This window comes from Meleagris gallopavo, chromosome 5 (assembly GCF_905368555.1).
Source record: "Meleagris gallopavo chromosome 5, MGAL_WU_HG_1.1, whole genome shotgun sequence".
NCBI classification, from domain to species: Eukaryota; Metazoa; Chordata; class Aves; order Galliformes; family Phasianidae; genus Meleagris; species Meleagris gallopavo.
This window is the reverse complement of record NC_139408.1, coordinates 43,554,257-43,569,296: the sequence shown is the minus strand read 5'-3', so window position 1 is coordinate 43,569,296 and position 15,040 is coordinate 43,554,257. Positions and strand designations below refer to the sequence as shown.

Sequence of the window (15,040 nt, the reverse complement as noted above, 5' to 3'; positions counted from 1 at the left end):
ACAGTGTGAGATGTGTTAGTTGAGGCTACAATTCACGTGCTCATCTTTGTAAAAGTATTCTAAACGTTACAGGGAACACGCAGAATTTTAAATAGCATCATAGCACTTCCTAAGAGCCTTATAACCTGGTACTCCTAGGTGATGCTGGTTTTGCTATGAGTCTTCATTAAAAAGTATGTGTTCTGCTCATAAAGAAGCAAAATCGCTTCTGAGAAGTTCTTAGCAATACCAGGCAAAGTACTCCCAGGTAGGCCAACAGTCACATACAGAAAGAAGAAAGGAACTCACCTAGCTGGAGAGGAGCTCTCTGGCCATACAGCAATCCTCCACAAGCAGCAGCCGAAGTACAAGAGACGTTCCCCTTTCAGTAGGGGGCCCCTATATGAGCGCAGGGTGGTTTCACCCTGGGTGCACCCGTCCTGGTCACATGGGGAGCACAGGTATGAACAATTTGCCTGTGCTCCTTGAGCAGCCACAGCCCTTCACCAGGTGCGCAATCACCAGCTGAAGCTAACAGTGCCCCTGAAGTCTGTTATTTTTAAATTCCACACTTCTTTCATATACCAAGATGCTCCCGAATTGGATGTAGGAATTACTTTGTGCACCAAACCAAAAACTGTGGATGTTTAGTGTGTTTCTGCTCTCCCATTAGAGCAGAATGCCACTTCCTCTGAAGCTCTGGGAAGGAGATGAAGGTAGGGGTGAGAAGGGCAGCACAGCTGTGCTCCCATTGTGTTTCTTTTTTCAGTCACCTTTTTCTTCCATGCATTCTCCCTCTCAGGGGTCCTCTTCCTCCTTAGCAGTTCTTCCTGGTACACTACTCATGCTGCTCACTCACTGGAGCCCCTGAAATTAAGTCCTGCCTTCAATTCAGACCCTGCTATATTTTTTTCTGTATGGGAAACATGCTGGCTTTATTACTTTTTTTTTTTTTTCTTCCCTCCTTAAGTTTCAAAATATTGGAGAAAGAGGCAAAAATTCTGCTGCAAAAGGTAAGAATTAAGTTTTTCAAACATATGCTGCTTCTTCAGCTACTCTCATGGCATTCAGCGTACAAGGAGGCAGTTCTAGATTTAGCATAACGCAGTGCAGCTTTCCTTCTCAGCTGCACCATCCTCTCCATGGTTGTTGCTTCCAGCATTAACAACCACATTCCCCTCCTGCCCCCCCAAAATAAAAAGTACAGCCTTGTTTACCACAGTTATAAAGCTCCTGAGCTCCACAAGCCATGGTGAGGCCAGCTGTCACAGTAAAAAAGTGCTCGCCTAACAAATCTCTGGCTTTTTCTCATTCACAGTGAGACACACCTCATAAGGTTTACAAGAATGGGTAACAAAACTTTCTGCCTTCCTTTTTTCCCCCCATTCTCTACAGCTGAAAACAACTCTATTTCAGGGTTCCTCTCATCCACATACATACATCTCCAGACATACATAGGCTTAGTTTTTAGCAATAAATCACATAATTTTAACATGAAAAACCAACAGCTCTTGGCCTTGCTGCTGCCATTGTCACAGCACTGCAACACTTCATGGTAACTTCCTCATTTCTGTTTCTGGCCACGTTTTGCTCCCACGGAAAGTTTCCACAGCAAAGACTGCATTCTGTATACCGAACGCCTGTGTCAGTAACTCCTCATTGCCTCCGAAGCACTTCCATTCAAATAAATGTTTTATTGGGAAACAAACCGCCAGGCTTTATAACCTCTTCAAGAATGAGCATTAGCTGGACTATGTGGTTTTACACAAGACTGTCATCCCAACCAGAGTTCCCAATAGTCCCTGAACAGAGAAGACTTAAAGATACAGTCCCTCTGGGGTTCCCTCCTGCTTCTTATAGAGAACGTTCTCTTTGGACTTTTTGAAGTCTTCATTTGTTACTTTCATTCGCCGTTCCCTCAAAGCCATCAACCCAGCTTCTGTACAAATTGCCTGCAACAGAGAAAGCCAAACAAGTTACTGGCTCTGCAGCCCTTCAAACAACACCTTGGAAGACAGTTTGAGCTACATGAAAATTCTGCTGAGTTCATAGTATTGGAAGATTGTTAGCACAGTTTAAATGCTTTCATTTTGGATACAGGTCAGTAGCACCAAAGAAGCAGCACAAAAAACAAATGTGGACAAAGTTAGAGGTCTTTCTGTGAGATAATGCATCCATGGCAAACGAAAGGCAGCACTGTAATAATACCATTTCCCTCCTCCCCAGGGAACAAACAGCTCTCAGCAGTGGGCTGTTCTATTTTACAAGAGGTGACTCTAAGAGCCCAGTCCACTTCACATACATGAGCTGCTTGTCTCAACCTTCCTCATCTATGACTGCATTTTTACCTGCTTGTAAGGTTGTCCTAAAAATGCTTCTTATCCTGTACTACCTTAAAGTAATGATTAACAGCATCTTGGATGCTTCTGCAAGATTCCACTTCTAATTTCCACTTTGCTACTTACAGAATTTTCATATTCAGCTAACACAGGTATGTATTTCTATCAGCACAAGCTGCGTGATAATGATCTATCTGATAACAGTTTCCATTTGTAAATCTGAGTATGGGGCACTCAGAGGAGGTATTCTAGAGCGATCCAAATGACCTCCGGGGATGTTATCAGAGGAAATTGAAAGAGGAAAGTTTCAACATACAAAGTTCTGGATGTACTCATGGGATTCATGTTTTGAACTGTAGCCAGCTGTGACACACACACACACCTTAATATCTGCGCCACTGAGGTCATCTTTTGCCATAATCAGCTCATCCAAAGTCACGTCATCTGCCAGTGTCATCCTGCTGGTGTGAATCTGAAAGATTCGTTTCTTGGTCTTCTCATCAGGCAGAGGGAACTCTATTTTCCTGTCAATACGCCCTGCGCAAAAGAAAAATTCACTCTTAGGGCTTTTTTTTTTTGCACACAGCTACTGGAAATGGAGCCACAAGAACATCTCGGATTTAGACTGAGAGCAACAATCTTCACACTGATATCAATCACGTTTTACAGAAGAAACTGATCACTTACGTAGAACCCTCAAACTGAACTGAAGAAGGCTCTGCATAAGAAATTCTGCTGGAAGTTCCTATCAGATGTTTCCTTTTTGTCAGTTGGACTTGAAATGTTCCAGCTCCTATGGTTCCAACTTTGTAAGCATACTTGTCAAAGATATCTTCCATCTCCACACCGTGCCTCTTTTTCTCTAGTTTTACATTGTCTTTTCTGAAAGCAGTCAATGGCACCAGATGCAGTGCACCAGACAAACCCACACAAGAGCAAATGAGTTTACCAGGCTGCTGGAAGTGCCATGGTTGCTCAAGCGACGGTAATAATTTAAATAGATGGTACAGCATGGAAATTCCCTTCCAGTTAGTTTCACATTATCCTATAGCTTGTCTTTTAACATCAGTATTTTCTGCTCTGTACTCAGGCAATTGTTCTTGACACAAAGGGTCAGGCCACGATGGTGACAAAAACTTTTTGAAAAAGCATAGAACAGCACCTCAGCAGGTGTTTTTTCTGAATTCCTTGGGTCCATATGGAGCACTGACTGCACAGAGGCATTCTCTAACAAATTCAACTTGAATTTGTTCTCTATCTTACCTCTGCTACCCAAGAAGAAAAGTATCTTCACACCCTTCAGTAGTTGAGATTTACTTAAGAATGCTACCAGGAGGCTTGCTTAGTTCACTCCTTTGCATTGCTTTCTACCTTCTGATTTAACAGACCCAAATGCTCTCAATGCAGGCTGTGTTCCGGTACATTTTTACTGGCCATCTGAAAGTACCACCTGAGTCTTTTTGAGCTTTTTGTGCAACACGTAATACACACATCAAAATATGATGTTACTTCTCTTTCATTCATTCCCCAGATGGCAGAATATGGCAGCTCTGCAAGGAAACAAACTGAAATCCAAACTCATTGTCCACGTTTAAAGTTCTCATCTATTAGCCTCAATTGGTACAGACCTACCTTCCCAGCTGCTGCACATATAAACAAATCTATGATTCTATGATTCTAAATGTATGTATTCTCCATTATTTAGCCTCCTTAACAATTACTTAAAAAGTATCTGTGCCATCTTAATATAAAAGCAGAATATTTGAGTCATTTATACATACAGTAGAAATTAATGTAATTCTTCTGCCTCCATTTTTTCTCGCATTTAGAAACTTGTGAATGGGGTCTGCTTTTAACAGCCACATTAACACAGCCAAAGTGATGACTAAAGACAAACCACTGACACGCATTCTTGTGACCAGCCCACGTGTCTGACGAGCTACATGTCCTTTCACAAAAGAAGTGCTGTAAACAGACCAGAATCCCCTTACCTGGCCTAATTAAAGCTGGATCCAGAGTTTCTATTCTGTTTGTGGCCATGATGACTTTAACGTCCCCACGAGAGTCGAACCCATCCAGCTGGTTCAGCAGCTCCAGCATTGTACGCTGGATCTCCCTCTCACCCCCAGAATTCGAGTCGTACCTTTGAGAGAGCAATACAGTCAGAAAAAGCATTGTGCCAACTTCGGAACACACTTCATTCATCTGCCACAAATTGACAAACAAAATGACCTCTAAAAGAACCCAACAATCTATGTCATAATGGGTTATATGTTAACACACAGTTTTCTGTGTTTTTGGGGTTTACCCATAGAAAGCAAAAAGCAGGTTTTCAGATCTAGTTATGATGTAGCAAATGAACAAAAACGTAACAGAAAAAACCCTAATTATTAAAAGGCAGCGTACCAGCTTGACAGAAAATAAAGCCCACCACTTGCTTTCTTCATTTCTAAATTTCAGAGATTTTCCCTCATGCACACACATGCCAGGGGATGCTCTTTGGTGCTTTCTGGTTCAGTCACTGAACTTTGCAAATATGTGACCAAGTGATTTACATCCAAAAAAGCTTCACTCACGTTTATGAACAAGTTTGAAGCAACAAAAAAGCATTTCTGAAGAATTCTGAGTGCTTGCCATCAGTCCCATCTGTTCTACATATGCTGAAATACATGAGGCAGAAGCTCCCTTCTACTGGAGACTAACTGCAGTAATACATATGAGCATCATTCATTTACTTAAAAAAAAAACTGACTACTTTAAAGACTATTTAAATTGGATGGCTCCAAGCAGCCTAAGGAATTTTGAAAGTAATACAACTTAGCTACAGGCTGAAGGATACCTTAAAGTGACACGAGCAATGCTGATCAAATTCCAATCATGACATTACACCGTATTACTTATCATATAATATTCTAAACCCCTAGCTGTAACTCAGTAGCTACCTATCTGGAGAGATACCCAATACATGGATGTGCTCTGTGTTACATGTGCTGCTCTGCAGGTGAATCACTGCAGCCACTTACTGTACTTGGGTATGCACTGAAAGCACACACGTTAGCTTACACAATGACTCTTCCAGTTTAAGGCATCCTGTGATGGTACCAAGTAGCAAAAGAAAAGAGGTCAGATCTCTCTGCCCATATCTATTTAATAGGTGAAAAAGTTGTGGTATATCTTAGTATCAAAGAAGTCATTTGAATTTTTACTTGTAAAACAAGTTGCCTCTATCAAAGGCATTACTATGGAAATGGTTACCAGAGTTCTGAAACTGGATTTGGCTACGGCTGCAGAAGAAGAGGGACACGCACCTCTTTGTACCGATGGCATCGATCTCATCAATGAAGACAATGGAGGGCGCGTGCTCCTCAGCCACGCGGAACAGTTCGCGCACCAGCTTTGGGCCGTCGCCCAGGTACTTCTGGATGAGCTCTGAACCAACAACTCTCAGGAAGGTTGCCGACGTTTGGTTTGCTACTGCTTTGGCCAGTAAAGTTTTACCTGTTTTTAATTGCAAAAAAATTTGTAATTACTCTGCAGGCAGGAAAGAAAACACGTATGAAATCAGTGACAACTTGGCAGTGGTTTAATACTAACCAAGTGTAATTTATTTAACTAGGGCTAGCTCAGCACAGTGCTACAGATACCTGTGCCAGGGGGGCCGTACAGAATGACTCCTTTGGGTGGCTTTATACCCATCTCTTCATAGTACTCAGGGTGGGTGAGGGGAAGCTCCACAGACTCCTGCATCAAGAGAAAAACAAGCCTGTGTTTTCATGAACAGTGAGCACTCTACAGAAGATCTGTGGAGTTCTTAACACAAGTAAGAAAGGCAAAAAGAACCAAAATAATTGGAAGACGGGCTTTGAAAAACATGCATCTCAGATTCCTGCTATTCTAAGAACTATTTTATTCTAAAGCAGCTCTTCCTATTGCTTCTTTTCCACGTGACACGCTGAAACAGCGAGCGTTCCCCTTCCTCCAACCTCAGGCATCACACTGACTCTGGAAGTTGGCAGATTGGCTCCCAAACACTTATGGGAGCCCCTCACAAACTTGGAGGGCCCATCATTAAAGGATGCTTCCCAGTATGAGCTACCAGATACCACAGATGAACACTTGAAGAGCATTTGTTGACTCTGAATGCCTAGCCAAAGTGAAAGAGCTGAGTTTTCAGAGTTCAGTCTGAGCTCTGCTGGTAGGAATACAAAAATCCACCAATCCCCACCAATAAACAAACAAAAAAGCCCCACCTTCCAAACCCTTACATTGCATGACATCTGCACTTTTTAGAATTTAAACCACATCTTGCAACTCCGAGTAACTTTACAAGACACGCGCTGCAAAGTAATAAATTTCCACAAAAATTATGAGCTCAGTGCTCTGTAGATTCCACAGCAACTGTGGAAGGTTTCTGCCTACACAGTTTGTGAACGGGGATACTACTAACAACTTAGAAGACCTTCTTCTAGGTCCAAGTGCCTGCCTAATGAAACTGAACTGAGAACTGCAGGAGCAAGATGCAAAACACCACCACATGAACAGCAGTTGGTTCTGCTGTTACTCTTTCACAGTCTCGTCATAACGGCTAAGTTCAGAGCTTGCTTAGCAGCAGAAGTTAGCACACATGATTACCTTAATTTCCTGAATCTGGTTGTCAAGGCCACCAATGTCAGCATATGTTTCTTGAGGAGCTTTCTCAACTTTCATCACAGTAACTAAAGGATCTGTGTCATCCATCAGGACTCCGATCACAGCATGAACCTAATTCAAGCATGAAGAGCTGTCAGAAAGCAAGCGGCGCTATGAACACCAGAACGAGCCTAAACCCAATGCCCACATGTTTCGGTGTATGAAATAAACAGCATTAACCTCAGATGGTGTGATCCTGGGACTCTCAGAACAGATGCCAGTTAAAAATAGCAGACCTTGTGCTTCTTTTTTTCATCTCACTTAACTTCACGTGACTCACCTTATGATTTAGCAAAACAGAGCAGCCTGGCTCTAGCAAATCCTTGTCCACAAAAGACAGAATACTGACATAGTGTTCTGAGCCCACTGACGTGGACACGATGGCATGGTTGTCATCAATGATCTCCTCCAAGGTACCCACAGACATTGGCGTTCCCCTCAGATCGTCCACCTTTGATCTTTCTTCCTGTCGTCAAGAAGAATTCAAGAAACAACTCACGAACACAGGCAGGAACATTACTGCTGGGTTGGCCCAGAATCTGTGTGTTAACTTCAGATAAAGTACTGCACAGTCAAATGTTGGCAGCACATTCTAAAGATTCATTCTGTTTCTCCATTTTACAAGCATTTGAAGTTATCTTAGTGTTAGACAACATTAGCTCGACAGTTCACACCAAAAAGAACAGAAGCTGCTTTTGCTACTTTTGTGTTGCTGCCCCAAAAGGCACAGAACCACAGGCCAGTAACAAAACTGGCTATTTTAGTTCTACGGACACTACTATATGGATGAGCACGAGAAGAATTCTTCCCTTCTCTGTTGAACTTGGAAAGACTACTAAGAAGCCAAAAATTGCTGCTGCCTCATCTGTAATAACCCATGTTTGGACTAAAAGCATTAAAACCCTTGAAGAAAATCCTGCTTTCTGAAAGCTAGTTGATGTTTAGTGAAAAATTTTAATGGACACAGTATATTTCGGTTGACTTCCACAGTCATGACACTTCATTTCTATTGCTTTTGTGTGAACTACTTTAAATGACAGCAGTCATTTTAGTATTAGCAGTTCACTCAAAGCTCACCTCTTGTTTTTCTTCCAAAGGTTTCATTTGTTCTTGATTTCTGATAAATTCTTCCTCCATTAGCAGGTAATCTTTAATCCTCTCCAATTTCAGCAGTTTCAGTCTGCACTGTGTGTGAGGAGTCACTGTAATCAAAGCAGAACCACAGCATTTCAGACTAAGTATGACATGACACGCTATCAACTATTCATTAAGTCATTACGAGAATTCCTGCTTCAGGTTCTGATGATACCTTCTACACAGACAGCGATCACTAAAATAAAAATCACCATGTAAATCTTGTCCCACTAATTCTCGGACAAAAACACCTTTTAAAATGATGTCTCCTCTCCTTTTTTCCTCATTTTGAAGTCTCTCTCTCTTAAATAGGAACGCACAGAACTCATCCTGTATAACAACCACCTTATCTTCTATTTTAAATTCACTAGAAATAGACCGATGCTCAGCCCTGCGGTGCGTGCATTTGTGCTTTGGGCCCCACCCGCAGCCAGAGGAGGCCAGGGCTCTGCATGCTGCAGTGCAGGCAGCCCACAGGGCCCAGGCAGGCTGAGCGCTTACCCAGTGGCAGCTTGCTGGCAGCATCTGGTCCCTTCGTCTTCTTCTTCTTCTTCCCCACTCTGGTTGGAACTGGAGGTTCATATTTCTTCTTCTTGTCCTTATGTGCAGAGGGAATTCCAACAAAAAAATTTAAAAAGTCAAGACATAAGCAATGAAAACACAGAGATGTGAGGTACACAGGCTGACAATTACCCACACGGCTGCAAACCAAAGCTGCCTCTTTCATGATACAGAGAGACAAGCCCAGAAATAGGAATGCTCTTATTTCAAAGGGGACTTTAAAACAGCTTCTCACGCTCAGCGTAAGTCCCTGCCATTTTTCGGTGAATACGAAACACAGGGGGCTGGAACCCGAACTACAGCACGAGAGAAACACCGAGGCCCAACACTTTGGATGTACGCTCATCCTTGCACGAGGTGCCGGCCCTGCAGCTCACAGCCGCTCGCTGTGCTCCACAAGCAACGCAGCGCCAAGCGGCGCAGGGCCGGCAGCTCCGGGCACCTCCAACCCCGAGGCGGCACGGGAAGGCCGGTCCGGCCCGGCACACCGCTCGGCGCACCTTGTCGTCCTTCTTGCCACCGCCGGGCCCGTGGCCGCCGCTCTGACTTTGACCCTGAAAGAGAAAACGCACAGCCGCCGCGTGAACACGCCAGCGCTACGAGCTCGGCACCTCACGACAGCTCCGCGGGAGCGGCGCTCAGACCCCCCACCCCCGATACGGAACGCAGCGCTGCCGGACGCCGGCGATCACCGTGGGCTGCGGGGATGATGGGCCGCGCCGCCGTCCCGGCCATCTCCTCGGGGTCGGTCCCCGAGCCCCCCCGCCCCGCAGCCCGCCCAGACCCGCGGATTCCGCGCCCGCGCCCCACACCCCTCCCGGGCGGTGACTCGGCAAAACGCGGCGCGGAAGCGGAGGGTTCCGGAGCGCCCCCGCGGCGCCTCGTGGCACCGAGCCCTCCCAAACTTCCCCGCGCGCTCCCGCGCCCCGCCGCCCCCCGCCCGCAGACGCCCCGCCGGCTCCGGGCCCCGGGCCGCGCGCCGCTCACCATCGCTTCCGCGCTGCACCGGAACCGCTGAGCCGCAGGGATGCGGCGGTGACGTCACTACCGCGCGCGGCACGGAACGAGCGCTAGGGGCGGGCGGCTGCGCCCCCTGGCGGCTGCGTGCCGCTGCGTGCATCGTGCCCGCCTGATGCGGCCGTCGGGCGGCGCGCCCCGGCGCCGCAGCGACGCCTCCGTAACAGAGCCGATCTTTACGCTCGCGCTAACCCTGAATCCTCAGAGCCTGCGCTGCCGGCAGCGCCAAGCTCACCAACCGCTGCGCTGCCGTGCTCCTTGCGGGAGCTGCAGCGTTTCTGCTGAGGAAATCTTTCCCGCTGCCCGTAAGCCCGCGTGGGACGAGCAGAAATCACAACATCTAAAGTCTGTGGGTGCTCTTGAAAATAAAATGCTTAGGAAGCAGTGCTGCTGGAAAGTGGTTTGCTTGAGTGACCGCTCCTACGTGTTTTCAGATTAGAGCAGAACAGGTCGTTACATTAAGGATAATGCTTTCAATATGCTGCGTCTTGGTCCCGTGATGGGCAAATGCAATAACGAGCCGGCTTGTTTCTAAGGGCCAACATAGCAGTCTGTATTTGCAGGGCTGCTGCTGGCTCCATGGAAGCTGCCAAGGACTTCCTGATGAGGAAACTGCTGCATTTGTGGCAAGGAGTGGAAGGGGGCGATATGGAGGTACTACATCTGAACGGGATACGGGATCCTTCACCTGGCCTGTGTAACTCACTGAGGTTGGAAGGAATCACCCCAGATCCAGCCCACTGACGTGCAGCTGGTCTACGATGGTTTGAACAAGCTGAATGCTTCGTCATTAATTACATCCACATTCACATACACTGAGTTTGTTCCAGAGCTGCCGTGCAGGACGAAGTGAGTGATGAACTGAAGAAGAGACGCTGAAATAATTCCCACAGAAAGAGGAATGCATGAAACAACCCTTTCCCCTCTCCCCTTTCCCCTTATTTCCCAGGCAGTAGTATTTCTAAAGACACATATGGATGCTTTCTAAAAACTGTAGTGACTACTTAGAGTGTGGGCATGAATTTCTTAGACAGCACAAGCTGCCTGGCAAGGCTGTGCGCAGTTAATGACTGAGAGTTCAGGGAAACAGAAAGAGGGGAGAGCAGAGAGAGCTGTTGTTGGTGTAGGGAAATGGGAAGTCATTGAGACACGAGAGAAACACACAGATAAATCCTAACATCCCTGATAACCTTGGAGTCACCAGCTTCACCAGGCTGAATTAAGAAGATAGGTTGGTTTTAAATGTTCCTCGCTGAAGTCCTGGCTCTGCATTAATCTGTTGGTTGTGGGCTGTAGCGTAATAATCCTTCTGACGTTTCCTTCAGTTCTGTAATCTAATGCTGCACAAGTGTCTCGCCGTGTTCACATCCTCTACTGAACAATTGTGGCTTCAGTTTTGTGATGCACATTCTGCTCCATCAGCCTGTAATTGCAGTGCTATCAGGAGGTAGGGCTGATATATCTAACTGTGTTTTCTGTTAATAGTGGAGATTGAATCTGCTGAATTAGTCAAATCACTCATCCTCACTTGCAAACAAAAGTATCCACCCATGATTTTTTCAGCTGCTGAGACTGCTTTTTTGGGTTCTCCTTTGCTCACTCACACAAGGACACACTGAGAGAACTTCAGAAACAAGAGCCAAGGGCCCGCTGTGGGGCATGAGCACTTACTATAGGGCTGTGCAGAACTCTTCTATCAAAACAACCAAACAACTGGAGAAGGTCCTGAGTGCTATAGAATGAGTGTGGTTCTGGCATATGGAGTGAGAAATGCGTGGATCCTGTTTGCTTTGGATGTTGCTTCACATGGGCCTGTCTGACAACAGACGGTGATGACTCCAGGACAACCTGGAGATGCTGGTCTCCTCTGGAAGAGCTTAGGAGAAACAGCAGCAGGCATGGGGATACCATGGCTTTGCAACTTCATTTTATCTTCTGCGCAGTCTATCATTTGTCCCTCCCCGATACGTTTTCTCTCCCATACCAATCCCCTATAAAGCCAACCTTGGCAAAGATGCTCAAATCAGGGGTTACAAGTAATGACACCATCCATTTCACGCTGTAAAAACAGCTCTCCTTTTCAGTTCCCTTCTTCATTCACAGCAGATTCCTTTATAGTGCATAACACAGATGTTATGAGGGCTGCTCTAAAGGTAATGTCTCCTATATCATGTTGGCCCACAACGTCAGAAGCGGATATTAGTGGTACGGTAATAGAGGTTGAACCTTCCCATCAATATTCTATTCCATTTTGTTGCCGTGAGACAGATGGCAGCAGAGAGGCAGTGTGACAGAATGGTGTCTGACACAGAAGTGCAGATGAAGCAAAGGTGTGCCTTTTAATTCCTCCATGCAGAAAAAATGGCACCTATTGACATTTGTTGATACTTGCTGAATGTTGATGGAGACCAAATAGTGAATGTGAGAGCAGGGAGGAGGCAGGTGGTGCATTTCTGCAGTAGTGACAGTGGGTCACTTCCACTGGTACAGACTGTTAGGAATGCAGCATACAGGTTCTTGTTCATCGCTGGTGAAAATGCATAGCTCATGGTGCTGACTGTGTTGAAAACCAGTGTTCTGCAGTTGAGAATCTGTTCTATCAAATAGTGTTCTTGTGCTCTTTGTATCTGGTGTAGTTTCCATGGAATAGAAGGCATTACTTTCAGAGCAACCTACGTCTACGAGATGTGTGGTGAGATTGTAGCACGGCTGTGGCTGCAGGCACCCTGCAAAAGTGTTGCCATTAATTAAATGTGAAAAGGGGACAGCAGTTGTATATTCTGCTGTCAGCTCTCAAAGTCATGTCAGCTCATGGCAAACCAAACCTCCCCAGTCTGAGAGCAAAAGAAGCAGATGCCTGCTCAGAGGAACAACATTCCTCTGTGAAACAAAAAGAATTCCACCTACAATGGTATGTTAAACTCTAAGTGTTTCACTGTAGGCAGTATTACACAGGATAGTAGCTATCACTGGATCTGATTTAATAAGAATTTGACAAATTAATGTTTTCCTATCACCAATTCTGTTTTTATTATCAATATCTGTCTTTGTCAGTGCATGCCCTTCACCCACCTGTGCCTCCCTGTTATCAGTTTCAGAGACAGCAAGGTGTTTGCCATATATCACCAGCCTAGTGATGAAAGATTCAGAGCAGAAAAACAAGAACAAATGATGCACTGTGAGAAAAGGCCATGACAACACGACAATATTCCTCTACAGACACACAAGCGAGGATTTATGGTTAGAAATAAAATTCATTAAGCGGTTTAACATTCTTAGATGCTTATTCTCCTTTCAGTGATTGTTGAACAGAGCTTGCCAGCAGAGCCTTTTGTCATCAGGAAGAGGTGCACTTTGCTCCAGGTTATCACGGCTTTCCCCACTGCTACTCATGTATTGTTTGCTGTTGCTGTTATTGATTGTGTTTGTCTGTGCAGCAGTCATACAATCTAAGTGTCGCCCTAAACAGAAAGGTCACAGCTGCAAAGGAAAATGAGTAAGACACTTACAAAATATAGGCCAATTTAGCTCTGCCCTAGCTACTGCTTAAGAGAGAGAGCTAAACAGTGACAGAATGGGATGTGATAATGCAGATCACCCAGGAGGAAATATTTAACATCGCAAATCCAACAATAAACAGGAAAGAAAATACAGCTAAGCTATATCTAACTGCATACCAAATGTATCTATGGCAGGGCTCACAAAGAACAGTGTGATAGTTTGCGAACACTTGAAGAATATAGCCACCAAGAAGGGAGAGGCAGAATGTACTTGACAATGAATGCCGGGGTAACAGAAGCAGAACAGAGTAGTACTGCTCAGAAATAAACTAGATTGAGGTGAGACTATGGAACAGCCTTCTAGAAAGAGTATTGGAAATCCAGATCCTAAAGACATCTGAAGGCCAATGAGCCAAATGTTTGGGCACACACCTGGCCATGTCTGGGCCTGGCACTGAATGGCTCTGGGCACAGAGCAGGGACTTTCTGGTACCCAGCATCGTGCCACCTCGTTTCCTCCTGCTGCAGCTTGCTTTGCTGGGTCTCCCACACCAAAAATTATTCTCTTTGTGGCCTTTGTAGCTCAGGATGCTCCTTTTGTAAATGCACAAAGTATGTATAAGATTTGAAAATGGATCTCTCAGCACATTTAAATGCAGCGCTGCTCAGTGGAATATAGGTCGCTCTAAAAGTAATGCCTCCTGTTTATTTCCCTGGAAACTACGTAGTTATGCTAGATGCCAAACTGTTAATATGCTGCTGTTAAAATACAAGGAATTTTTAAAAGAATCTAATATGACTCATTGCCTTGTAAAGAGACTGTCTCTGTTTTTATTGACTAACTGCAAACTGTGTCTCTCCACTGTAATTGGAGCAGCTGAGCTGTCTTTCACCTTGTGGCTGGGGTATTGGTTGCATCACAATAGGATAAATAGCACTAGAATAATGGTAGGCAAATGTTAATCTGTACAGTGAATGGCAGCACTGCCAATTATGGTGCTTGTGGACTTCATTGAATGTCTGCAAGTAATTTAACATTATCTGCAAGACAAGCTAGAAGCAGGGATCTCTACAGTGCCCCAACCAGATTTACTGCCCCAACCAGAAGTATTTTCCAGTGATCCTACTGCCAGTTAAAAAGTGATTGGCTACATAATTATGGAAATGGTTGTGAATATTAGATCAACAGGCTGACAAAAGTCATGGTAGCCAGATTTTAGTCTCTGGCACAAATGAGATTAACAATTGAGAAGTCCATTCACGGAGACTAACCAGATTTCCTGTACAGCATAAGCATTCTTTATTAAGCTTGTCAAAGGAAAAGGCCACAGAGTATCCTGAAATAGCAGTTCCAAGAAAACCATTTCATCTGTTTTTCTTTCTCTGAATAGGTCAGTGTGTGGTGTTGCCCTGGCAGTTTGTTGTGTAGACTCTATCAGCATGGAATGACAATCAGGTATGAGCAACCCAGACCTGGCAGGTAAGGAGGCACGGCTGGATCCCTGCTAAAAAGAGGTGCCTGAATCTGGTGTGGTGAAACCCTGTGGAGTTCTGGGCCAGCAGCGGGAGGTGGGTGCGAGTACAGTTCTGCACAGCAGCCAGGTCTGAATTGCAGTACCCAGAAACCTTTGATTCCCAGGACAAATGGGCGAAGGTTCTAGCTAAAGGCAGCACAGCCCCTGGGAGGGCAGTCAGCACTGTTCCCCTGAGGTTCATAGCACTGAGTACCTTCCATTCCTGCCAGTCTGCAGAGTCCAAACACTCTCCCCTAAAAGAGATTCTTCTCAAAGCTCTCTGCTGTCTCCTCCTGGTGATGTTGCT

The 15,040-nt window shown here is 45.2% G+C and overlaps 1 protein-coding gene across 1 annotated transcript; it reads right to left on the bottom strand.

Moving 5' to 3' along the window:
- Positions 1-1,653: 1,653 nt before the first annotated feature.
- On the bottom strand, positions 1,654-9,788 carry PSMC1 (proteasome 26S subunit, ATPase 1). The gene is made up of 11 exons (XM_085225491.1): positions 9,690-9,788; positions 9,203-9,256; positions 8,643-8,739; positions 8,085-8,209; positions 7,288-7,473; positions 6,951-7,079; positions 5,963-6,059; positions 5,627-5,816; positions 4,310-4,461; positions 2,701-2,855; positions 1,654-1,931 (listed from the first exon to the last, which is right to left on the bottom strand). The coding sequence occupies exons 1-11, from the start codon at positions 9,690-9,692 to the stop codon at positions 1,797-1,799; spliced, it is 1,323 nt and encodes a 440-aa protein (XP_085081617.1). The 5' UTR covers positions 9,693-9,788; the 3' UTR covers positions 1,654-1,796.
- Positions 9,789-15,040: the final 5,252 nt, after the last annotated feature.

Excerpts from the sequence above, each read along its gene's own strand:
- PSMC1 (XM_085225491.1), bottom strand. Across the intron at positions 8,210-8,642 it reads TGCCAGCAAGCTGCCACTGG|TGACTCCTCACACACAGTGC; the intron begins GTAAGCGCTCAG and ends CTTTGATTACAG. Across the intron at positions 5,817-5,962 it reads GTACGGCCCCCCTGGCACAG|GTAAAACTTTACTGGCCAAA; the intron begins GTATCTGTAGCA and ends AATTAAAAACAG.